The 26,380-nt window shown below is 41.5% G+C and overlaps 1 protein-coding gene across 1 annotated transcript in view; it reads right to left on the bottom strand.

The window, feature by feature from the left end:
• Nucleotides 1-1,442: 1,442 nt before the first annotated feature.
• Nucleotides 1,443-26,380, bottom strand: part of myt1lb (myelin transcription factor 1-like, b) — a 53,697-nt gene continuing 28,759 nt past the window's right edge. The window contains exons 5-21 of the mRNA XM_084569172.1: nt 25,879-26,013; nt 23,097-23,187; nt 21,615-21,722; nt 20,528-20,754; nt 19,783-20,069; nt 15,530-15,760; nt 13,536-13,657; nt 12,982-13,044; nt 12,153-12,221; nt 10,183-10,245; nt 10,014-10,097; nt 5,501-5,722; nt 4,779-4,873; nt 4,164-4,267; nt 3,903-4,046; nt 2,971-3,033; nt 1,443-1,910 (exon numbers count right to left, since the gene is read on the bottom strand). Of these exons, the coding sequence (XP_084425298.1) occupies nt 1,770-1,910; nt 2,971-3,033; nt 3,903-4,046; nt 4,164-4,267; nt 4,779-4,873; nt 5,501-5,722; nt 10,014-10,097; nt 10,183-10,245; nt 12,153-12,221; nt 12,982-13,044; nt 13,536-13,657; nt 15,530-15,760; nt 19,783-20,069; nt 20,528-20,754; nt 21,615-21,722; nt 23,097-23,187; nt 25,879-26,013 (2,249 nt within the window). The 3' untranslated portion in view covers nt 1,443-1,769. The remainder of the gene's footprint in view (nt 1,911-2,970; nt 3,034-3,902; nt 4,047-4,163; nt 4,268-4,778; nt 4,874-5,500; nt 5,723-10,013; nt 10,098-10,182; nt 10,246-12,152; nt 12,222-12,981; nt 13,045-13,535; nt 13,658-15,529; nt 15,761-19,782; nt 20,070-20,527; nt 20,755-21,614; nt 21,723-23,096; nt 23,188-25,878; nt 26,014-26,380) is intronic.

Genomic DNA, 26,380 nt, shown 5'->3' with positions numbered 1-26,380 from the left:
TCACCAGGCCTTCACTTCTTCTGCTTTTTTTTAAAACCTTGAATTGATTGACTATTTAATCATTTGTACAGTGATTAGATATAAAGTGCTGCTGGGGGATAACTTCATCTTCCTAAAACATAGCAAAAATGAAAGAACTTTAATGTTTTTACACTTGATAATAGCCTACAGTATAACTGCTATGGTTATAATCATCCTTTTGTCTGATTTCAAGTCCCTGTTCTTCCTCTCTCAGTGGTACTAAATCCACACCTGCAGTGGCTCCAAGCAGTTGGTTGCTCCAATCGTGTGCCAAAGAGGTCACCTGGAAAATTGCACGCCGCCGTACGTAAGGATAATATCTTCAAGGACAAGTGCAAATAGTCTACTGGCACATAAGTGGGGACAGTGACCCTGTAAGTCCCGCTGTCATACTCTATAAATACTCTTTACAAAACCCTCTGAAACCCTCTTATTAGGCTCTCGGGTACTGCTTTTAGTTTCTGTAACAACATCAAAACATGGAAACGAAGGTGTCCCTGTGCAAAATCGTACAGAAAAAAAGTGGAACTCATATACTTTCGCTTCTAAAACTCAATGTCCAGGTTCCCTCATCTTTTTTAAAAAGATTTTTTGTATTAAAAGATTTGTATAAAAATCAATATTTTACATAGGCTATATTAAAAAGATTCATGTTACCCCGTTATGCTTATAAACAAGAAATTGCATATACCCAACCTTTTTTTTTCCTTTGCAGATTGCATCCCGTACCTACTATAAAGAAATGATTTAATTATTATATTGCTGAGACATTTCTTGATCCTAGCAACACAAGTCTCGAAATTGAGCAGATTTGATACTAGAAAGGCTAGAATGTGGTCTCTATAAGTCATTGTCTTTACACATCTTTTCTGCTTGTACCTAATTAAAGATGAGCATGTGAACATGCATGCACCGCACAGATGTGTTCCTCTAGGAATTAATTGGCTCTCCTAGATAATGGGATTTCCACCATCGGGTTTCCGTGTAATGATGTTTACAATATAACTGTTCATACATACATTCATACATACATCAGGTCAGTTTCCTCTCCAGATTCATTAACAGCACCAATTAAAAATGCCCCCACCTACAGCTACACCTCTTTTCTTTTCATCAAAACAAAGCACGAATGTTTCTCCAGCATCGTCAGAAAATAAAGCGATCCACAAACCAGTTCTTGCTCTTGAACAACCTACACGCAAGAAGACGAAGAAAAGAAAACATCGAAAATCATTGAGTCCAAAACCATCCACCGAGGAGAAAAATAAGTAGCTTCCTCCTTGCTTGTAGTTTTTTTTCGTTTTTATTTCTCTGTCCACTTTTTTTTTTCATTTAAAATGCTTTGTCGTCAAGCAATAAAAAGAACTCGTGTTCCATTATCATTAGCTTACTGTTCAGAAATATACACTAAAAATGTGCATACATGAGCAGCTAGAAACATTACATGACACTATGTCAGCTCATATGAAAACGTACAAAATGTGAATGTCCTCAAAAACTATTTTACGGTTTACTCTTTTATGTTCGTCCTCAAAGCAAGACTCCGAAAGAAAAGAGAAAGAAATTATCTTGAGGTCTCCCTTAGCATAATACCTCTTTTTTTGAAAGAACAGAATTTAGAATATATAACACTATATAAGTTACTGCACCGAACCGAGGAGATCAAACCATCACTGTCTGTTGGTATGTGGATTCTGATACAACACCCACACCTGCTGGAGGAACTAAAATCTCCCTCTGTAGACTGGTTACACTTGGATCCCTTGAACAGCTTGCTTGATGTTTTCCAACAGGACTTTGTTCTCCGGGCTCTGGTACTGGTCTTGGTTTGTGTACATATCCGTTAGAGTGGTGACGTAGGCGTCAAAGTTCTGCTCGCTTATTGGCTCCTGTGGGAACAAAAACATAACAAGTAGGCTGTAAGAGGGAGGATTTAAGCAGCCCTGAAATCTTCTCATCACATATCTAGATTCAAGTTGAAATATGTGGACATTTATCTGGTTTCATTCACCTTTTCTGTGTTTCCATGAAAATGTAAAGATGTGTTGTTATGCTGATGTTTGATCCAAAACCCAATATGCTGCAGTGCAACTCAAGTTACAAACAAGCTATATTCACAGGATACTACACACATATATGTGTCCTTTTGACACATGTCTTACTCTGTGAATGGGATTGTCTGTGAGTGTATGTTGTAGAGTATTGTATGTTTGTATTTCATTCTTCTTAAAAGCACTGCTGTGATGGGTATTTAGCAATTTCACTTCCTTACTTTCTTTCTTTCTTTCACTGATCAATAGTATTGCAACACAACCACAAAGGGCATCCTTGGCACATGGATACTGTATTAGGAAAAAGTGAAGTTAATAAAGGCCATTTGAAATGATTTGAATCTCACGAGCAGCTGAGCATCTTAGTTTAAAACTAACCGCTGAATACTTAGCATTAGCATAAGCTCTGCATCAGTTTAGTATGAAGAACTTACAAATAGTCTGTATTTGTAAAAATGGTGCATACTCCCTTAAATAAAAAGTTTATGAATTTATAATTCATCTTTCTTGGGAGCTACAGGAGATTTTTTGGGACTAATTTTAAGCAAGACTAGTTGGTGGCACCACACCTAGCTCTCTTCATATATCATTTGAACTTCTGATGGTTGGTCTGAGTGATGTAGTGAATTATCCCCAACACATTTCAGTTATATTCGAATCTCATAAATCAAGTCACTCGTATTGGTCAGGATAGGTGTTAAGTTGCCTTTAAAATTCACATATTTTGCTGTGCTTCCAAAAATAATCATATCATTATAGGGGAAATATAATACAACATGGAACACAATGCTCTGGCAAAGCATCTTGAGAAAATTTGAAAATATTATGAATGCTATATAAATAAGCTAGAAACCGACAATAGTGAAAGCGAATGCCAATATGTAAGCGACTGACTTACTTGCTGGTGAAGCTGTAAGCAGCTGTTATTCCTTAGAGGAGGCTCTTTGTGTGCCAGTGGTTTCTAGGGGTTTAAATAAGGGACAGATTTCTATTAGCTGGTTTTGAGAAAGTAAGGTGTTATTCTTATAAGCAAACACTAGATGGCAGCATTTGATAAAAGACCACACACAGGTAGACCTCAAATTGATTAAAAAACTAGAAGCCGGACTCAGATGAAGACATACAAGACATCAAGACAAGACCCACTGGTGTTATAATGAGGTATCATTTGTAAAATTTCATTTTGCTTCTGTGTCACAGTTTTTCTTTTAACCGAACAACTGCTGAAATATAAAAGTAGGATGTGATTATAAAAATGGCTTGGCACTTGGAGACGGAGGCTTAACACAGGTTTAAGTCACTCCTTTGTCAGTGCATGGTAACCGGGCCATTATGCAAGAGGATATCATGAATGAATGGCAGTGTGAAGAATAAAACAGGACGAAATTGTGTGTAATTACTATGATACCGGTAGCGACACAATGTAACAGTTATTGTACCATCTACAAGGGCCAAAAATGACAGAATGAAAGTGAACAGAATAAATTCATTCCTCAGAATTGCAATGACAATGACAGACAAGTTGTTTCAAAAATTAGGCCGCTTTTCAACACACCGTACAGTCAAGCGTCATTGTCACAAAGACGGACGAACCTCAGTATATACTGTGTACATTTTGTTTAGTTTCATTTCACGGAGCTGATACTGCTGTGAAGAACTACATGCCCAATCAAACCTCATTTCACAACTCCCCCTCACTGTTTGGAAAGACAAGCAATGCTCCACATTTTAGACTAAGCATGCACAGTAGACTGTGGCTAAATATACAAGTACTGCTACGGCTAGCTATATTCTGCAACTTGCGGGCTTGCCGTTCCTGGAGGCCCTTACCATATGAGGGAGCTGGACATTAGCTAAACTGTTAATCAGTGACTGGCTGAGGTTGGCCAGCTCATGCAGGAGAGATTCATTTTGCTGTTCAATCACCTTGTTTTCCTCCTCTATGGACTTCAAGTTGGACTCCATTGTTGTGATCTGCAGAGAGTAAGGGTGGATGGCACAACGTTACAGTACAGCTCTGTATTCCCGGGCAGTGCTGAATCACCTACAAACGGGGGTCAACGGATGTCTCCCAGACAGGGAGTGACTCACCTGCGTTCGAAGTTTGATCATGTCTGCTTCCACTTGTGAATTCGTTTCACTTAAATCTTTGATATCTTCATCCAGCTGTTTGATGTCGTCTTCGTGCTCCAGCCCTACAGTAGAATTAGCGGCCATAAAAAAAAAAAAAATTAGCAGGCTTTATGTTTGGATGAAAAATATTAAAACACACTATGACTGAAGCTCAAGTGAGAATTCTGCTGGACATTGTGTGTGAAGGTCTTCACCTCTAACACAAAACGGGCCAGTCATTTAAACTGATTAAGACTCAACAATATCACATAAATCTACATTATGATCTTGTCTCGTCCCTTTATGAAATTTAAGGCCACGTAGGGTGAAGTGGAAAACAGATGGCACGCACAACGTCAAAACAAGCTCCACTATTGCGCGCCTGATTGCTGCCAAGTCGGCCCGGCCCTGTTCTTCCAGGCTGGAACCACTCTTCTCATTATTCACACCATGCAGCTCACTTGTGACGGCGCTCGCGACGCACACCCTCCTGATTGGTTTATTATCTGAATTTGGAACTCTCTTCAGTAAATCATTCCACATGCCATGCTCCTGATTGGCTGTATTGTGTGGGTGAGAGGTAGTTGTAGTTACCGTTGCTGGCACGTTGCTGCTTTATTGTTAGCATTTCCACGCCGGAGAGTCTAGCTTTCCTCATGGCGGAGGTGGCACGCGGACAACCAGACAGACTGGAGAAGAGGAGGCATTGTTTCAGTAGTATGATTTCCACACACACACATAAAATTAGCCTGCATGCTTTACACCCTGCTGGGTTTTATTTCTAGGGAACTTGACAAAAATAGTTAATTGGTGTCAGACTTGGAGAAATAGTTTTCACTAGTTATTTTCAAGAGGGATACCACCTGGTCCGGACAGCGTATATGCAGCCAGAATCAGCAGCATGTTAGCTCAGTTTAGAATAATGACTGTAAACAAGGCTCTGTCCAGTGGTGACCAAGTCTGCCACCAACACCAGGTTTCACAAGGTTATACACCTGACTCATTCTTAGATTTTAGATAGACGTTATCCATTAATTAGAGAGCTTTAGAGGTACTAGTTATTTTTGTTACCGCTGGTCAGAATTGGATTGCATCTTTCTGTGTGTTTCCAGCCTTTATGCCAAGTAAAGCAAACTGACCACACATATACAAGAGCATCAACATTTCCATCTTACTCTCAGCACTGAATATGTTGATTTCTCAAACTACCCATAGTTTTCTATACATTTTAAAGATACACAAGTAGGGAACATTGTTGATTAAACAGCAGTCACAACTGTCAATATTAATGCTCCAGCCTTGTCCCATAGACCCACCTCCGATGTGTCAGGAAGCTGCCGCTGACATGACCCGAGCCGTCACAGCCCGGTGTGGGGCAGGACATGCCCTCTGTCTTGCCTGACTTCCATGTGAACTGAATGCCATTTAGGTAGCCGTCTTTCTGTCTCTTGGCTGCTATGGGGCATCCTGATGCGCTTCTGTGGGATGCATACTTCCCCGTCACATGACCTTGACCGTCACAGCCTGGGACTGGACACCTGCGGGAACACAAAGTGAGGCTCATCTAACAGTTTGGCTGATTTCTGTTACTCTTACAAGTAAAACATCCTACTTCATCATATAGGACGAAGGGGGGTGTGAAGATACAGAAGACATCATAGTTATTTCGACAAGGACTGAACTCAGCCACTGGTGATGTTTGCCTTCTCAGAAGTAAAACACCAAAAACACATTTCAGTTTTCCAGTGACTCTTTTGCTTTGATATAAACAAAGATACAATATTTTAAAGCTGTCCCAGTGGCAGCCTTGTCACAGATGTAGCATGGTGACAGTGCATCAACACCAGTGCTGTGTCACGGTTTCTAAAATGGATTACAACTGAAAGCAGAATCAGTGGTGAAAGTATTAGTTCCCTCTGTAAATAGCCGCTACCTGGTCTTAGTTCAACGTCATGGCTTTTTGACAGTTCAAAAATATTCAGCGAGTATCAGGTGCACTGCTGTCTGCTTCATTTTTTATTCATCTGGTATTTGAGATCTGTCTCTAGTTCAAGCAATATGTGTCCTTAATTCAGCCATTTGTTCACCAGATTCCTAAAACCTAAAACTAGAAATGATCTGACTGCAGTATAATACAATCCTTTATACAATGCAGGGCTAACTTCTCTTCTGCACTGTAAAGCATTATCATTTTGCTGCTATGGAGTCTGTGGAGTAATATCTGATCATACTTGTCATATTTTGCTTTGAGCAAACTTTCCTGATAACCTCACACTCCACTTTTCCATAGCCCCCCAACAGTATCTCTTCTCAATAGGCCACACAATTCATTAGTTCTCTTCCATTTTCTCAACTATATCATCATACCTTTCAAAGATGATAGATTATACTGAGTTTGTACTATAATCAAGTCATGACAGTATAGTTCTAAGGTTTGATCTAAATGTACTGTAATAGTAATCTTGAACGAGGTAATAGTATTAGGAACTTTTAGGACTGGAGTAAATTTTTACTTTTTCACAGGAGTACAATTTGAACTGAAAGATATAGCATACCCCCCTTGTTACAATCAGACTTGTGACTCTGAATAGGACTGAAAAGTGTTCATTAGTATCCCAAAACCTTGGGAATCAAATCAAATCTAATTTAATCTTATTTAATCTAATATAAACAAATTTAATATAATTGTATCAAATCTAATGTAATTAAATCGAATCAAATCTATTCTAATCTAGTCGAATTTAATCCAATCCAATCAAATCTGGACCTAATTTTATCTAATCTCATTTGGTCGAATATAATCAAATCTAAACACATCTAATCGATTAGAATCATATCTTGTTGAATCGAGTCAAATATGATTGAAGATAACTGAATCTAATCAAATCTATTCAAATCCAGTTGAATCGAATCAAATCTAACTGAATCAAATCTAATCTGGTTGAATCTAATGTAATCTAATCATTGATTTATTCTAAGAAAATCTAGGACACTGTTTCATTCTCAATTCCAGGTCTAAATTTCTTTTCACACTCTTTGTCCAGCACAAAGGCTTCAGGTTGTTTTAGGCCGCAGGGTAATCTGTAGGGCTGAAACGATTCGTCGAGTTACTCGATTAACTCGATTACAAAAATTGGTCGAGGCAAAAACTCTGCCTCGAAGCCTCGTTAAATTCCTATGACGCGCACTATACGCGGAGGGATCTGATTGTTCCACACGGACCGTTGTTTTGGAAGCACCTATGCAAGCATACCACTAGCGCGTGATACATTTTGAATTTAGTTGGCGCGATGGCGGAGAGTAAAGATGCCCATAAACGGCAAAAAATGTCTAAAGTTTGGGATCATTACATTCTAAAAAAGGAAGAGAACAAAGTGCAGATACTGCAAAGTAGACCTGGCGTACCACAGCAGGACAAGCTCAATGATCCAGCATCTGAACAGAAAACATCCACATGCTGTTTCACCAAGCGTCGCTGAAACAAGGTAACGTAACCTAAACCTATACATTAATGTTCGCTGATTTTAATCGCATACTGTATGTAGCGATGTCATGATGCGGTTTGACTAGATATGATGTTTAGCTTCAGGGGCGGAGTGGGAATCGGGACGACCGGGCCAGCCGAAGGATTTACGCAGCGGATCACAAATTGAGCGGCCGCGAGGCGAACGCGACCGGCCTGAGCTTATTAGAATCATTGACGTTAATAAATTCTCCGCGAATAGGCCAAATACTCCCATATACTCCCCTATTATCATAAATTGAGCGGCCGCGAGGCGAACGCGACCGGCCTGAGCTTATCAGAATCAGTGACGTTACTAAATTCTCTGCACCCTCATCTCTCTCACTCTTCCTCACGCACAGCACGCGTTCACAAAAAAACACACAGGTTGCTAGGTTACCATAGCAAATAGGCTCACCCCAGAAATTATGTATTATTTGTTAGTAGCCTAATGGTAAATGCTGCAGGTGTAGAAATCTACATAAAACGGATATTTACTTTGATGTCAGGGCTAGATTACAACATGAAACTTGTTGTGCATATTAATAAATTAAATTGCTTTTTGTTTTACAGTAAGTTTGCTTAACTGTATTGTTATGTAATTGTTGGCACTGGCACTTTTAATGGGTAAATTGCAATACATGGGCTTAGTTTTGGAGCCAAATGTTGGAGTTGGAGTTCTCTGTTTTTTTGAGAAATAAAAGGCAAATGCTTGATCATTTTACAGCCACATAATTTTCGTTATGCATCATTTGTTTTGGTTGTTTAAAAACGTAAAAAAAAATATCCGATTAATCGATTAATCGATCGATAAAGTGCTAGATTAATCGATTACAAAAAGAACCGATAGCTGCAGCCCTAGTAATCTGTATGGGGGTATTGATCAGCTGAGCTTCAGAAAATTGTCTTGATCACCAAAGAATTGTGTTATTATTTTGGTTATTTTTAAGCAAAAACACCAATTCTTTTCTGGTTTCGACTTCTTAAATGGGAGGATTTATTGTCTTTTGTCGTATATGACACTACAGTGAATAACCTTGGGTTTCTGGAGCCTTGGTCGGCCAAAACAAGATTTGTGATGACAGGCGCTTGATGTCGTGATGGAAATTACAAAGGGCCTTTCTCACTGTTATCAGATGCTTCACAGCCAACGCTTGTTACAATCTATTGGGAAGTCAAATATGTAAAGAAAGCATCAAGTGCTAACAGTTTTCTAATTGTGCAAGAATGGACCATTAAGTGAATTCAAAGAGTTTTTTTTTTTACAATATATCTCAAAAGGAAGGCAGAATTATATGGACAGAAGAATCTCAAATTCTCCTTCACTAAACCTTCACCAAAGATAACTGCAGCCCCTCGGTGTTAAGACTTAGACCAGGTAGCCTAGCACAGAGCTGGAGCAAGGTTTAAGTGTATTCCCAATGACAGACACAGGAAGAGGCTTATGGTCAGGTCACGATCTCTGTCCTGACGAGGACACACTGGCAGAGAATACTGAGGAAGGATGCAGGGCCCAGTGACCTTGCCTCTGGGTAAAATAAGGACATGAGGAAGAGGGAGGAGGATGATGTCAACTAAGCCCATAAGGGAGGCTAAAAAAATCAAGAGCTGGAGTTGATTTACTCCCTTTAGATTCAACGTAAAATAATCTTCAATCAAATCAGTCTGTTTAATTGTGCAGCATCCCTTGATGCTATTGAAGACGTGTTTTAATATAAACGCAGCATCCTGAAAGGTTTACCTGTGGCAAACTGTCCTCAGATTCCAGCAGAATGACAAGCTTGAGAATGGACAAAGTCTGCTGTTTGTGCTCTGCACCACCAGAGAAATCAATGCAGCTGCAGGGCTGAAGCCAGAGAAGCCCATTGTGGGATTTAGGTAGAGTCAATCAATCTCTCTCTGCCTCTATCTCTCCCTCCCTGCTTGCCTTTCTGTCTTTCCCTACCTGTGTGACGGCAGGAGTTCACCAGAGACTGCAGATCCTCCCCACTCTGAACTGCTACAACCTTGCACTTCTGAAGTTTCCCCCTGCACCTTTAGATTGAAACTTTACACTCATTGCACATTTGTCTCGTCAGAGCCAATACCGACTTATTCTTACTTACAGGGATACGTGTTAGAAATCAAGACATGCACTAACTAAGACGTGCCAGAACTGACCAGAAATCACTACACTGTTCTTTTATTTTAAAACTGGAAACGCCATGTTCCATAGGAGATGAATAGGAAGCAGTGAACAGTGGGCAGTGCTGGTAGCAAGACCAAGAGTTTCAGTATCGGGGTATTAAAGGCAGACAGAAGACTGATGATCAGTGTCTGTACTGTACCTGATAGGCTCCTGGTCCTCCTTGTTCTCTTTACTGTGGATGATCTTTATCCCACTTTTCCTAGCCCGCGGACACCCTGAAAGACTGCAGATAAATGACAGTGTTACACAGTTGAAGCACACGTGCCCGTGTGTATGTGTGCGAGAGAGAGATAGAGGCAGTGTCGTACCTTCTGTGTGAGGCGTAGTTGCCAGTGATATGTCCCGAACCATCGCACCCTGGTGTCGGGCACCTGGGGCAGAAAACACAAAAAGGGCTCAGGGCCTACAGCAAAAGTGCAGTATCCTAGGGGTAGTATACCACAAGCACTTAAAAGGATGAAGTGCATTTCATTAATATTTATGACAGTCCTTGCTATGTTCACTGTCTGTCTAATGCAAAAAAAAACTGGCTTGGTCTGACTAACATTATAATGGTGGCTAAGGTAATCTGAGAGCTACAGTTATTGCTACATGCTTTAGAAAAATAAGGAAGAGATTATCTGCCTTTCTCTGAGAGAGAAGAATTAAATTAACATTAAATTAGCTTTACAGCGTAACTACATTTTTATTGATTTATTTTAGTTTTTGAAAAGGCACCTCTCCAAAAACTGTTATGAGGGTTACACATGGTTGTTAATTAACAAAGAAAGACACACATTATTAGAATACTGATTCTAATGAATGCATTGTTTAAGAATAAGAATGTAGTTATTCTACATATTTTATTGTCATTAAATTTCTTGACAAGTCTGAAACCAACTACGTTTCATGAGCTTGTGTTAATCCAAACACAAACATATATACAGTACATACACTGTGCATACAGAAACAATAGATTTGTTGGGGACTATTTTCACCAGTGGATAATATACATATTGTGCTGTATTGAGTATTTGGTGCAGCAGGACCGTGTATATGGGAGTGAAAACAATCTACAGTGCATGCATTCATGGTAATAAAGGAATAATAATAATTAATAATAATATGAATAAAGGTCACCCAGAGCAACCGTGTGGCTAATTGAAGTGTCTTTCATACAGCTCAAGCAATAATGGAGCTCCATGGCAAAGAGCAATAAGATGTATTTGGGCATATATACTCATAGACAGGGGCGCCGCTAGGGATTTTGGGCCCCATGAAAAGAATCTTTACAGGGCCCCCCAACACAGCGGCGATTTTTTTTGATGCTATTTTACATATAATTATGCATTTTAATGGTATTTTTGACTATCATTACCATTACCAATGAGGCATCATTTTGACAGAGGGGAGATCAACTATTATTGAATAAGAACAGCTTGATAAATGTTTGACTGGATTGATTATTTAACTAATATAGCAGTAAAATTTAAAAATCCAGAGTTTTCTTGAGCTAAAATGGTGAGAAAAGTGAGCTAGCTTATAGACCACAGACAGGGAGAAAGTTAATATTCCATAACTTTCCACCACAACTAACAAACCCACCTTTTTTTTTTAAATACTGGGTGACATATTGTCGACCCTTCAACTCCTTCTCCTCTCTTAATTTCTTTTCTTTTCTTTTTTGGCTGCCTGATTTTTGAGGCATAGCCTACTGCCGTCTCCTCCTCATTGCCCGCTGTGGCGCTGTGTGACAAACCGCCAGTGCGCTAACTGCAGCTGATCCAGTCGGACTGAACCATTTTACATAAATAGAGGAGGGGAAGGGGGGGCCCTGCAGGCGTTGATGTTTCCAAAACAAATAAAGTTATTGTTACCAGGACATTGAAAATAAAACATTTGTGATTATATGTTAGTTAATAACTTAGTGTCATTATCTTTTCTGTATTATAATTTCATCATCATTAGGGGCCTCTCTGGGCCCCCCTCAATCATGGGCCCCTAGAATCCGTCTCCTTTACCCCCCCCTTTCGGCGCCCCTGCTCATAGATATAATACTTACAGTAGTATAAATTCATTGTTGGTTTTAGTCATTTTGTATGATTTATTGATAATTACAAAAATTAAGAAGATAAGAAAGTGGTATGAGCTTAAGGTTGTTTTCCTTAAAAGGGAGTGATATTCTATGGGCCATGTTTGAGCAGCTGATTTCTCTCAGTGCTTTACATTACCAGTTTTTACATGGTTGACGCTAAGCATACAACTCCTTCATATATGACTGAGTCATCTCACGCCTTACTTGAGCTCTTGTGCGTTGTTGGCCAGCATACTTCGAATGCTTTTATCAGCTAAAGGACAACCTGAGAGACTGAAAAATACACCAGTGGAACATTAGTTACACCAAAAAAAAGAAGAAAAAAAAAGATCTGCAACACAAAACAGTCAGTCTGCACTCATATCCTCACTCCAAACACATGCATAAATAAAATATCAACCAGGAAATGTAAAAAAGCCATGATGCAATGCAGGGAGTTGATTAAAAACATTAACCCTTTGAGTACTTGTATTCATATGTAATGAAAAGGATGTTTTCATGCATCCCCTGGATTCAAAGAGGACCGAGTGAATAAAGGTAGTACATTAACATATGGGTGTTTCCAAAAGCTTGAACTTTGTCGGAATAATGAGCTTGTTCAGGTGGAAATCTCAAGTAGGTGCAGTCGTGTCTGGCATCATTTGGTCTGTGCAGACTCAACTCACACCGCAACACTCAGCAGTTCTGCTTAAATATTCTTGCTCTGAATGGTAAATGCTTAGTCTGCATTGCACTGTGGGAAGGGCCTGGAGGACTGAATAACATCAGCTTAGACGGCTTTACACATGGCCCATTGAGAAATAACTTTATCCCAAGGTTTAGCTCAAAAATTAGGATGTACCCAATCTTTAATTAATTTAGTCTTTTCATGATACCCTTGCTTCAACATGTCAAGTTTCCAATAGCTAAAGGGCTAACCAGTAAGAGAGAGAGAGACATTCTGCCTACAGGTGTTTGACAGCATAGTTGAGGTAAGCTGAAAACAATAAAGAGAAATAGACTTAGAATCCACCAGGAGAAAAGGAAGTCACACCTTCGATGTGAGGCGAAATTGCTCGTCAAGTGACCACTTCCATCACACCCCGGTGTGGGACATCTGCCACCGGAAAAATAGACAGATTTATAAGCCCAAAGGGAAGGAGAAGAAAATGTGAAAATTACAGAAAAAGGGGTTGTTTCTGTTTTTTTTATTGTTGGTTTTCATTGTTTCCAGTTTAGCTTCACTGTCTGTGATTAATATCGTGGCTCCTGAGATCAGCTACACTTGATATAGAATGATACTGAAAACTAGTGTTGTGTTTCATGAAGACAAACTACTAGGAAGGCATCAGCTGAAGCTACCAGGTCTTAGATCAGTGTGGATATATGAATAAAGCAGTTAAATAAAAGTCATAGCAAGCCACTGCCAGCAGCACAGAATGGGGGAGGGAAGAGGGGTAGTTTTCTGAAGTTCACTGGAGCAAAGAGAAGGATGAAGAAAGAAACAAGGTGGACGGGGGGGAAAGCAGAGCATGAGTGGGGAGAGCAAGTAAGTTCAGGTGGACAAGAGGAACTCTGGGACGTTGGGAAGTGTAGGAGGGCTCTTACGTTATCAGGTCCTTCTTACTCTCCTTGCACTGGATATACTTGGGCTTGGGGCTGGGCATGTTAACATCTGTGGTGTAGGAGCGGTCCTCCAGCAGGTCGTGGAAGGGATCCAGGTCATCCGGCTGAGATGGGAGGGTGAAGGAGGGAAGGGAGGAGGAAGAGAAGAAAGAGAGGAGGGAGATAGCGAGGGAAAGGGAAGAAACAGGTGACAAACTATGTTAAGAAGAATTAAGAAGAAATCAGCTTTTATTCATAAATTATGCAGCACGCACATTCAATCATCTGCGGGGTTAGGATGCTGAAATCTCACATTACAGTTTTTAATATACAATGTATATATTTTGCTCCCTCATCTCATATCTGTTATCACTTACAATTGTTTGTACGTGCCAAATAATAATAATAATGATGATTTTTCCTGTATTGATCCCACATGGAGAAATTCTGTCTCTGCATTTGATCCATCCATTCGCTCACACAGTAGTGTGTACACTCAAAGCAGTGGGCTGCTGCCTGTGCAGTGCCCAGTAAAAAAACATTAATGTGTGAGTATTCATAATGGTAGTTATGTACAGGTAGGTAGTACTTGTGTGCATGCGAGTGCCGAGCGCTCAGGGAGTTGGCTCGATTGAGTCTTGTAATGACCTAGTCAGTCACTAGATGGCACTGCGGTGTAGTGTCAGGCCGCTGCTGGCTGTGTTCTGTGGGGCTGTGCTTTGTCTGCAGTGCATGTAGCCAGGGCACGACGGCTGTTGTTGCAAATCCTCTTTTCTTTCTTCCATGCCTGCAGTGTATGTACAGTAATGCCCATAAAGAGACATGTCCAGATATAGCCCAAATTATCCAGCACTCAAGCTGTCTCGGAGTGTGTGATGCTGGGTCAGCCAGCGAGTTCCTCCAATTAAAGGGAGCGCAGGCTGAGAGGCAGACAGGAAGGAGAACGACACATGCATACATACAGAGATGCAGAGCAAAAAGTAGGCTATGGATGGAACTCGCATATGCACACAGACACACTCCCAAAGAGACCCGGGCACAGACACACACACACACTCTCATGAATATTCACATCTCGCACACAGCAAAAGAGAAACATGTACTGTACATGCATGCGCCTGTGCACACCGACAGGCGCACCCAGCAGTGGTGCATTGATTTCCAGCAGTTCTTTGATGAGATGAGCTATTCCGATTCGCTCCCAAGGTGCTACTTTGCATAATTCATTTTGGAGAAAAGCAAAATGTAAAAACAGAAAGCCAGCATGCGGGGAGCACGATACAAACAGAGCAGATAACTCTGTGCATGGCAATGCTGACATCAATTAGCATGCAGATTCATTAGGTTTCCCTCAAAAATCCCTAATATGACTTTCTAATGATTCCAAATATAACGGTGAGTCAGACGGGAAGGTAAGAAACCTAGAAGACAATCAGACAGCAATGCAAATGTTTGACTTGGAGACACTGTGTTGAATCAATGGCTTAGAGAGAGATAATTTGGGCTGAGACACACTGAACAGACAGTATAAATGACAGATGCCAGCTGTATGGTCTATCAGCTTCCAAAGCCACAACTACTGCTTGATAATTATCATCAACATCATGACTGGCTGTCATTTGTAACCTCTCTCTTTGATTCTTCTCTTTTATGTTTTCTGTCTTGATCCTTGTCATGATCATTTTAAGGGAAAAATATTTTTTGATGGAACATCGTGAGGCAAAGAGGAGAGAAGACTTATGGCTTAGCTGATGAAAAATACTGTATCTGTACCAATAGGAATGGAACAGTGTGTGGCTTCATATATCACAGCTATACTAGTATTGGTAAGGTGACTCCAGGAAGATTCTTCTGTATTTAAAAGATACCACGTTTAGGCAATGATCTACCCTGCTTCCTGAGAAAACAATACATAATATTTATTATATATCTGGCCACAACCAGATAGAAGTGGCTGAGCAAATTTCCAAAGATGTCCTTGTTATTTTCCCTTTTACCTCTTTCTCGTCCTCGTCTATGTGTTTGATCTTGGTGTAGTCTACAGGCAGGTCCCAGCAGTCTGCGGCGTCCCCCATGCCGTAGCAGCGGGAGCCCAACAGGGCAGCTTGTCTCTGGGGGGACATGGGCTCTAGAGGGGTGAGCACCGAGTCGCCTGCGCCGCCGCCGCACAGACGCTTGCTCATACTCAGGTCCAACGTACCGTTCTCATCAACATCTAGACCAGGGCTCTGGAAGGCGTGTGTGGATGTGGTTTTTGAGCATGTGTATGTATGTGTGGGGGTAAAGTCCGGTCAGTACGTGTGGAGGAGATGGGTGTGTGCATGACAAGTTGTGTGTTTTAGGTCAGATGATTGTGAGGAAGGACAGAAGGATAAGCAGAACATAAAGAGGCAGGGATGGAGAGAAAGGGGTAAAAGAGAGAGTGTTTCTGATTAAATAGCAGTCAAACATGTTCATAGTCTAGAGGTGGGCAAAACATTTTCTGAATACATGGAATACATTACAGGAAAGTGCCTGGATTTTCTGTTGTGTTCACTTTTAAACCTTTCAGGTATCTAGAGTGACTGATCAAGAACCTTTGCAGGTCAAACAACTGAAACAATATTCCTTCTTATTCTTTGCCCAAGTCTGTCTAGGAAGAAACATTAGATACTTGCAGTGTACAGGAAGAATGTAGTGTTACATTTATAAGAGGCTCAAAAGAAGAAGAGGTCATCAGTGCTCAAGGACGAGTGCATCCCTCTGTGAACCCCTCCTTTTCTCTTTCTTTATCTCTCTGTCTCTCTCTTTCCTTCCATCCCACCATGGTCTATAGTGTGCGGTCAGAAGGGTGTGTGTGTGCGCGACTTTGTGTTGGGTGTGTGTGAGCCTAATGTGAGTGGACACCACAGAGGGGCAGGGGCTGAGGGTTAAGGGTGGGGTTGGGAGCACTGATGAGCTGCAGAGGTTGGGACTAGACTGCTGCAAACCCAAAAATAGAGGCAGAACTCGACTGGGCTCTGGAACAAAGTGGGCCTCATCCAACAATACCGACTGCTCACTGAAGCAGTCACTTTACCTCCTGAGTGTATGTTTCTGTGTCTAGCCACATCAGCTATCAGTGCATTGGTTTTGTTTTATCTGCAAGTATATCAAAAGTCTGACTAAGTGTATCTTAAAGACTGTATTGTGGTAGTCATGTTCATGTGGTAGTGTCCCTGCTTACATAAATATCCCTCTTTCTAAACCCCTCTTCTCATCTCCCCTCTCCTCCCATCCCCTTCGCTTCATTTTTATGTGTAGGAAAGCCCGCTTTAATGCTGATTCCAGTCGACGGACTCCCTAGGGGTGGATTCTCCCGGTGTCTGAAGCCAAAACCTCTGTGACACGCACTGACTCAAACACACAGGCTGATAGATTTAGGAGTGAGCACGAATACGGCAATAACTGTGGATGGACCAATGCGAATAATAGAAAAAAAGGTTAATAATCTGTGGAGGAAAATTAATCACACTAAGAATAATAAAAAGACACTACAAGGAGTCTGAACTCAGATAAACATCGAGCTGGTGGGCTGTCACAGACAAAGACCACATAAACTCATCTTTAAACTTTTAGTCTTCAAATCTATTCACCTATTATTATTCCACGACTCTGTGATTTGAATAGGGGCTTGAGACAGAGGAAGAAGGATGCAGAGGACCAGTAGTCTCTGCTGAATAAAGGTCAAGATGCTGGGGAATACATGGCACGTGCCCCATCGTGCACGGCCATGACTGTCCTTGTGGATACGTGTGAATGTGCTCAGCAGACCGCCCTCTCCTTGTCAGCTATTGTATTGTATGTCACTGTCCAATTAAAATAACCCACCCCTTCAAATCAAATTAACAAGGATGATGTGTGAGAATGCCCCCCCCAACCAAGACCAGCCCTTCCTGATTTGGCCCCCTGGTAACCTATGACCTCTGTTGCCTTGGCAATGCTGGGATTTCCTCCCTTCTCTTCACATTTTCAACAACACAGCACACCGAGACAGTCTCATTTTGGCAGACCTGTACCCTTGCTCTTGCTCTTGCTCAGGGAAATACAGCGCTTAAAGTTTGGAACTGTCAAATTTTTTTTTCAAACAGCACACATCACCCTTTCTTAAAAATCATCCTTTTAAATGGCATTACAGTATAGAGATTGGTAATTAAAATGGATATGGAAATTGAAATCTATAGGAGCTTGCTGCTTCGATAGAAAATACTCTATGCTGAGATTATTTAACAATATCATTTTTATTACAAAACCTCAAATCCTTTCACCAAATCAGCTGATCTTAATCTCCCTGCTAATAACACAGGTGGATATGTGATAGTCAAGTCAGTTATGACGAGTTTGTGGCAGCCTTACAGAGTAGTTTGGTAACCGGTATTAATTAGTAAATATGTTGTGATAATACATTTCATTAACTCTGATTAAGAGCTTATGAAAAGAGTGTGGTGGAAAGAAATAAGGTGTAATACTGTACAAATGATTTCTCTGTTTAATATCTGTTTAGGCTAGTTTACCTAATTAACAACTACTAAAACAAATTAACTAAAAAGACTTTGTGTGTTTGTGTGTAATGCAATCTGACTTTAGCAAACGTAACAATGAGCAAGCCCACACGGAAAGAACCTATATAAACATATAGGTTTTAATATAGGTTTTGAATGTATGTGACATACATAAAATTGGCCGTTTTCATATATACGCATATATGCTATACATATGCTGCATATATAACGTATATATGCAGCATATATGCACAGATAAACTGCATGTAGGTTTCATATAGCCTCATATACCCACACGGAAAGAACCTATAGGATATATGCACATATATGAAACCTATATGCAGTTTATCTGTGCATATATGCTGCATATATATAGCATATATGCGTATATATGAAAACGGCCAATTTTATGTATGTCACATATATTCAAAACCTATATTAAATCCTATATGTTTATATAGGTTCTTTCCATGTGGAAGATCTTAAATAAATTTAACTCTGGCCTCTGGTTTGAATAGCATCTGCCCAGAAGTGAAGTATAAGAGACTGCTGATAGCTCTGAGACACCTGAGACACAGCTTCACGTTAAGGGGTAGCCACCAGCCACAAAGTTTGGAAACCGTTGCCGTGGACCACAACTAACCTCGGACTCAAAGAAAATCATTCGAACAGCAAATTTCAAATCCCTGTTTACAGCAGCTATTTACCTTTTTCAGCAGCAACCAGTCACCATTAAATTCAATGAGGAGACAACGAGAAAGAGAAATAGGTGGAAAGACTCCATGGAACAAACGCAAAAAAGGCAAGGAGAGATGTGTGTGTGTGTGTGTGTGTGTGTGAAGTTCCATTGAGACATAGCAAGGAACAGTGTGTGCCACAAGGTGAGGAGCTGAGATGAAAGGAGAAAAAAAAAACCTCTGAAGTCTCCAGTCTTCCCATCCTGCCCTGAGAGCTTCCTGCTCGTCTGGCCCCAGAGGAGGACAAGGACAGACAATGAAATGAGGTAGGACCAGAGAAAATCCTGACTGCTGCAGGAGTTTGTCCCGTCAAGTTTACTCTGTTCCACATTTCTCTTAAAATATTATGTTGCTTTTAGCTGTTTGCTTCTCCTCTCCCCACCCACCAAAATGCTCCTCTTTCTTTATGTTCAATTATATCAGCCCTGTTCTGATTCTCTGGCAGACTCTGCTGTCAACATTAGCATTAAGCCAGCATTAGCCCTCTGCGGTGTGCTCTTTTTTTCGGGCCTCCATTTTCCAGCTCAGCATCTGAGCGTAGATAATACAGGAACACCGTCACCTTATCTCCTCAGAAATGACACACTGGACTCACGCAGTGTCAAACGGTGCTTCGTCCTGCTCCTATCTGATCCCCAGACGGAAAATAAAAAAGTGCCCTGCTGAGCCCTGAGTGTAAGACACAGCCCCAGACCTTTAATGGAATGTGTGTGTGTGTGTGTGTGTGTGTGTGAGTGTGTGTGCAGCTGAAATCTCCCTATCTTTGTCAGTTTTCACTGCCAGTATTAGTATAATGAAGGGAGCACAGAGATAATCTGTCTGTGGATTTTTCTGTGACTACAGCATGAGGGCAAAGTCAAAGGGATTCTGGTAAGACTCCTACGAGTCATGTGGGGCCATATTGTGAAACGTATCCTTCCCAACCACACATGTTGGTGTAGACTTTGGTTACACATGCTGAGTTATTCCAGTGTCCCCCCTCTTCCCTCCTACCTGTGAGCAGAGATCCTGAGGCTTCCCTCCCATGCCATGGGGCATCTCCCGGCAGCGCGTAGACAGGTTGAGGATGGCGGTGGCCGCCATGTGGGCAGCCTCCATGTCGTGACTGTAGTCGAAGCTGCTCTTGCTGCAGGTGCTGCTGGCGCTGCTACCCCCGCCCCCTCCACCTCCTCCGGCTCCCCCTCCACCACCTCCACAGCTTAGACTGCTGCTGCTACTGCTGGGAGCGTAGGTGCTGGTGGTGCTGCTGGCTGAGCTGGAGTTCTTGCAATAGCGTTTGGCTGGAGGGACACAACAAAGGAATGCAAAACTTACTGCAAGAACCTGCTCTAGGTTTAGGTTTATCAGTGTGTATGAGATAATGATGATGAAGTTGGGTTCAAGTATATCAAGAGGTAGATGCTCAAATCACAGACTCACAGAATTCAGGACTTCTAAAAGGCATCCTACACTAATTCAAGAACAACTATGCTTTCACTGCCTGTCTCGCTCTTTCACACAACATAGCCTTGGAAAAAGACCCCTATTGGCCAATTAAATTTGGTATTTCTATTGACACTGTAACTGAAATGTAAAAAATATTCCAGTCATAACATAACTGTCATCTTTTGACCTTGGAATACTTTCAACATTTTGTGTGCACTTATGAATCTATCTGAACAACAATATGGGAGAAACTGAAAGAAAAATCATGGTAATGTTTAGTAAAAAAGCATTCTATCATTCTGTAAGACAGTACCATCGTATCCTTTGGGGGAGGTATCCCTTTGTCCGTGAACTTTGGGTGCGATGGCTCGTTTCCCATACACTTGGTGGCTGTTGCTGCCGTCAAATGCACTGTAGTCGAAACTGGTCTTGGAGTACTTCTCCAGCTCCTTGGCCAGGTTGGAGCGGGGCGTGCTGGTGGAAACATTGTTCTTGTAACCATACTGTGGATAGTCCAGTTGTTTGACAAAGCACATAGGCCTGGAAAATAAATGACGAGGGGGTGGAAGTTGGACCGAGGCACTGAACATTGCCCAGGGAAGGAGAGGAAACTTGGGGTTTGGTTAAAACTCGGCAGACTGAAGGGAAGATGGGAAGGTTTAGAACATGGAGGATGATGTGGTAAGAAGCTGGAGGAGTGACTTAGGCTGCGGAGGAACTCTTTTACATGCCAGAGCATGAATGTTTTCCTACTCTTCCTTTAAAAAACACAACCCTGCTACAAGTATTTTTAAAGCGCAGAGCAGAAGAAACAGGCCCAATTGAAATCATGCATTATTTTTATTACTCTCGAATACTTCTGATATGCTTTTATCATTTGATATGCATTTATAGTCTCAATCTAAGACCAGGAAGAAATGAAATGTAAGATCTCACACCGCTGATGTTCAGTTGGATATAAATGTAAAATTTGCAATTACTTAAGACTTTTCATCATAGCGTTTTCACGACTATCAAAGAAAATCTCATTCAAAAGCTCTGCCTTCGCTATGATAAATGAGGCCAATGTTGCTGAAATCTAATAAAGTGATTTGCCTTCAATGGTGAGCAGAGAAATGAACATGCTGTCTCTTGGGTGTATTCTCAGGGGACGGGAGAACATAAACATAAAACAAAAAAGGGGAGACGTTAAATCTCAATTACGGAATGCACGGGAAAAAAAGAACAAAACATTCCAACATGGCATGAGCATTTCATTGGGTTTAAATCAGCACCTCTTGTCACAAAAGCCACATGTGATTGTCATATCACTGAATTAATTTACCAACTCACTTTACGATCTACGATACTCTGGACTGCCATTATGCAAGATGTTAATGAAAGTGTGGACTGAATACTACCTTAAGACTCTGTCTGAGGCCTGGTTGGACTTCGGGCCGTCACAGCCCTGGTGCTTCTCCTGGGCTTTAGCCAGCTTCTCGGCTGCAGCAATGGGACATCCTGACAGACTGAAATGAGAAAGCAACATAAGTGGCACTGTGGAACACACATTTTGATAGGTGAGAATGTTACATTGAATGCACATGCTGTAAAATGTTGGGCTTGTTAGAGTGCTTGTCAGCCAGTCTGCCAGGCTGAAAACAGCTCGTGCACATCTGCCTGTCAGCCAGTCAGTCCCAGTGTCTACCAGTCTGAAAGCACCTGTATACAGTTCTGAAAGTCTCTGCTTAAAATGCAAAATCGTTAATTCAGCACTTTTAACAATTTAAAATAAAAACACTATTGACGACAGCTTGCATATTTCTGGTTGAACGGCTTGAATCAGTTATTCCCATATGGATAAATGTACATTTTTATGTGCATTCTGCAACTTGTTTACGTCAAAACACCTGCTGATAGGACACACAAGTTCACATATAAATGGGATGTACAGCTAAAGTATGTTCCAACAGAATTAAGGGCTGTATAACTTCCAACTGACAACTAACTGACCAAATGTGACAAAAGTTCATGTTCTTATCCTTAACCCCTATTATTCTCCATCCAGGCTGTCAAGTATAGTGTGTCGGGCAGCGATGAAAAAATTATGTTTGACAATGGCCCGAAGCCAGTGTAGAGTTGTGTTCATAAGCACCTTCCATTGCGTGAATGTGTGCAGGGATAACAGTGTGTATCAGGTGGGAAAGTGTGAAGTGGTATATGGATGTTTATATCAGCTCTTTTTAGTAAAAGTGAAAGTTTACTGTGCGTGCCCACGTGCGTGCCAGTTTTGCGCTGCTGCCGTGTCGCTGAGCACAGCATGGAGGCATTCTGGTCCTCCCAGGTCTGCACCTCTCCTGTCACCCTGGCTGAGTGGCAGAAAGGTGCTAATGGCTGCTGCTATGCCCGACTCCCTGAGCATCTGCTGTGGGTGACACTCCTCTTTCACTGTCACCTCGCCCTGTCTGACAGCAGTGGCAAGAGCGCCCCGCTATTTCAGTTACTCCCTCCAAACCTGCACCTGATAGGAGCCATTTTTTTGTCAGGAGCTGATAAATGATTTATGCCGTTGAAGGTGTGAACTGGCACATTTTAATCAGTCTTAGTTAAAATATAGGATTATATCATATAGTCCTAAGGAAAATACAAACTAAATATAGGACTACTTTAATAACTTCCAACTAGCCAGCATTACAAGGCAGACTGTAGTTATCCACACACAAAAAATAATGTGTTGGGGAAAAAAGGGGGGTTTAACAAAAGTCAAACAAAAATGACTTAAAAAATGAGGATGGGAAAAAATAATCCATTGGGAGAGTGTAACCCAAAATAAGTCCCACTTTTAAAAAAAAAAGGAGGGTCCAACATGAACAGTGCGGGTTTCTTACGGACTGTGCTCTTACCTTCTGTGGGAGTTTCTGTTGCTATTGACATGGCCACGTCCCGTGCAGCCAGGCGTAGGACACTTAAGAACATTCTCATACATTGCCACAACTTCATACAGACAGGAGATAGGGAGTGAAAGACAGGGAAGGTTAGGAGCCCCTTACAATCACGCATGAGCTCTATTAGTATGTGAGGAGCTTGGCATTATAAACATCATTAAGAAATGAGCCTGTGTGAACCCAAATGACCTCTTCTTCATTTTAATGAACACTAGTTTGAAAGGGCAGGCAAGGTTTCCTACCATATTGCTTCCACTTATCCAGCTCTTTTAAATTAGTATTCATGGAATAGGGACAGTCATGAATAAAAAGATGTCATTTAAGTTTAACAGGACAAAGCCAGAAAGAGACAGGGATGGAAGGAAATTTTGGGTGTGCAAAGAGCAGGGCAACCAACAGCTAACAATCATGCAAAAGACAAGCCTTAAAATCAATGGAAGAAGCAGACAGTTGTTGGAATACAGCTCCTTGATAGAGTGTGCTTTGTTATCATCAGCACGTTGTTAGGATAGAGAGTGCAGTCTTCGATACCGTTTACCATTAAAACAGTCCATAACTGTCTCAGATCCCCTCGGCAACCAGCCAATTAGATTAATGATCTATGGATGTCCGAGAGGAGCCGTCAGAGTACTGAAGGCGGGGGCGCGGGGAAGGGTCGTCTCGACACCAGTGGTGTGCAGGGCCAAACCCCATCGGCATCAGCTTCATCATTATCACCCCCTTAAACTTTAACCCCTCATCATCCTCCTTCCCCTACATACTAATTGGTGTTCGGTGCAGGTAATTGGACAAAGCCTGCCACCTCAACGTGCCACAAGCCAATACATTATGCATATCCCAGTTTTACCCTCCCCTCTGCTAAGAGACAGACAGAACGACAAGAAATTAAAGCACTGGGCCCGATTCAGTGATCTACACATATAGCAGGACAAATAAGGAAGCAACAATGTGGTTTCAAATGAGTAAATCACTAAATGAGTTAGAAAAACAAGAACTCTCTGATGAAATATTTTTAATATTCCACAGAAATATTCTACAGAAAAGAGCACCAATAAGTAAAAAGAAAAGGGAATCAATGATTCTGAGAACTAATTTAATAGTCATTTGTCATAAGGAAGAGTCTGACTGCACTATGTGATTTCCCAATTAAATGAAGCCACTGCATTAATAATACATAGTCCATTCAGTACAGCAAATGTGTTAACGGGGGGAGAGACTTAGCAAGTCTGCCCTGCAGGCACTCACACATGTGACATGTACTACTATTTACCTTTAAAGTGATGAAGCAAGGTGTCTGCATGAGACTACTCACCACCTATAATTTGCCTAGACCATGGTGCACATGGCCTCCCCCTCAATGGCCGCAGTAACTAAAGCAGGCCACTTTTTTACAGCAACAAAATTGTGTGCTTCACTCCCAAGTGTTCTTTTGCAGTTTGGGAAGAAGGACTGAAGACGATGGCACTCTTTGTGATTCACAACATCCTGTACAGCATCAGTGGTATCATTTCCCCCAAAAGTCAGTCTAACACAAACGAGGACCTGAAGGAGGAATGCAGACATCATATTCCAAACTCTCCAGTGACAATCAATTCAAGACCATTCCAAATTCCTAAATGTGGCTGATCCTAGTCAAGGTCAACGGCTCTGAGTCATTTCAAATTTCTGCATCTCAGGTTAGGCACCTTTGTGTGGGTGGCACTCCACAGAACAAGAGTCATCTGCGACTCTGCTGGTCTTTACAAGCCTGGTATTAATGGTAACTAATTTCTTTGCCATTGTTAAAACCCTCTTTTATTTTGATTGCCGTCTGGGTCATGGCAGATCATAACTTGATTTTCATGCTGTGGTTAATGAAACGCGTAAAGGGGCTTTTATTGAGAAGTTTGCACAAGGTGAATGAGACTAAATAGCCAGGGTGAAGTCTCTAAGGGGAAAAGTCACTTTTCATTCAAGGCTAATGTTTATTGCCATATCACTTGATCTGTGGCTTACAGATATGACACTGCCTCTCTATTCAACAGAATTTAATTGAGCAAGGAATACAAATAAATGAATGAGGTCCATGGCATGGATGGCTGAAGCAAGCTGAGTGTTATGGTCTATGAGCATTTCCAAGTTTTGTGAAAAATAGAAAATTAAGACTCAATTAATTAAATTAAAGCTACGCAAACGAATGAAGGACAAGCACATGGCATTTAACCCGTTCTTTTCAGTCATGCATACACTAACCATGCTGTGAAAAAGCATGCAACCCATTCTGTATGTCTCCTAGAATGATGAAACCAACAACAGTGGATGAAATTATCATGTGCCTTTAATTACTGTCAGGCAGTCATAGTTGATTAGAAAGTGGCATGCAGTCAAGTAAATCACTAGTTGACAGCTCTTGACCGTCCCACAGACTGCTGCATTGTCAGTGTAATGTTAGCACATTACCATGGCCTCATTTCCCACCTCATCACTACGGCACACTAGGTAGGCAATCAGCAAGCAAAACCATGGCCCCGTGCAAAAGGTCACAAGAGAAGTACAGCTGCAACCCATCCCCCTCACCCCAGCACCGTATCTCAGACACAGTCTAAACACGGCAGTAAGTACACAGCACGCAGAACTAGCCAGACAGCAGCAGTGATCACGGGTACCATGCTGATTCCTGAACATCAAAGAACATCAAGGACACAGGGTTGGGTAAATAAAATAAACTAGTGTTTGGCAGGCTTGCGACTGATATGCTTACTTTCTGGTGGCACCCTGTCTTTGTGCGGACAGCCGGACAGGCTCCGATGGTGGGGGTACAGGCCGGTCACATGACCCGTGCCGTCACAGCCTGGTGTTGGACACCGGCTTTCCTTCTTGTCTGCACGTGAAGCATCTGTGAGCAGAAAGGTAAAGGGTGGTGATTACATGTGACAAACTGCTGTAAGACCGTACTGGTGCCTTGTCTCAACACGTTGCACATTTGGAGCCAGTGCTATGGCAGCCACCTAACATCAAATGCAAGTTGCAACTCAGATATATAAAGAAATAAATGGCAATGATATATATACCCATGCACACACGCACAGTGGAGGGGCTGGGGCTCAAATCACCAAGACCTGTGATTAGTGGACAACCCTCTCTACTTGTCAAGAAAGAACCAGTACCACAGGTGAAACAGTGAAACTATATGACATCAAGATAGGTACAGCTACAATGCTGTTTTCCTTTATACTGTGTATTAGTCAATCTTGGCTATTGCC

Source organism: Chelon labrosus (genome assembly GCF_963514085.1).
Source record: "Chelon labrosus genome assembly, chromosome: 20".
NCBI lineage: Eukaryota > Metazoa > Chordata > Actinopteri > Mugiliformes > Mugilidae > Chelon > Chelon labrosus.
Note: the sequence above shows the minus strand (reverse complement) of the source record. Positions and strands in the feature narration are given on the sequence as shown.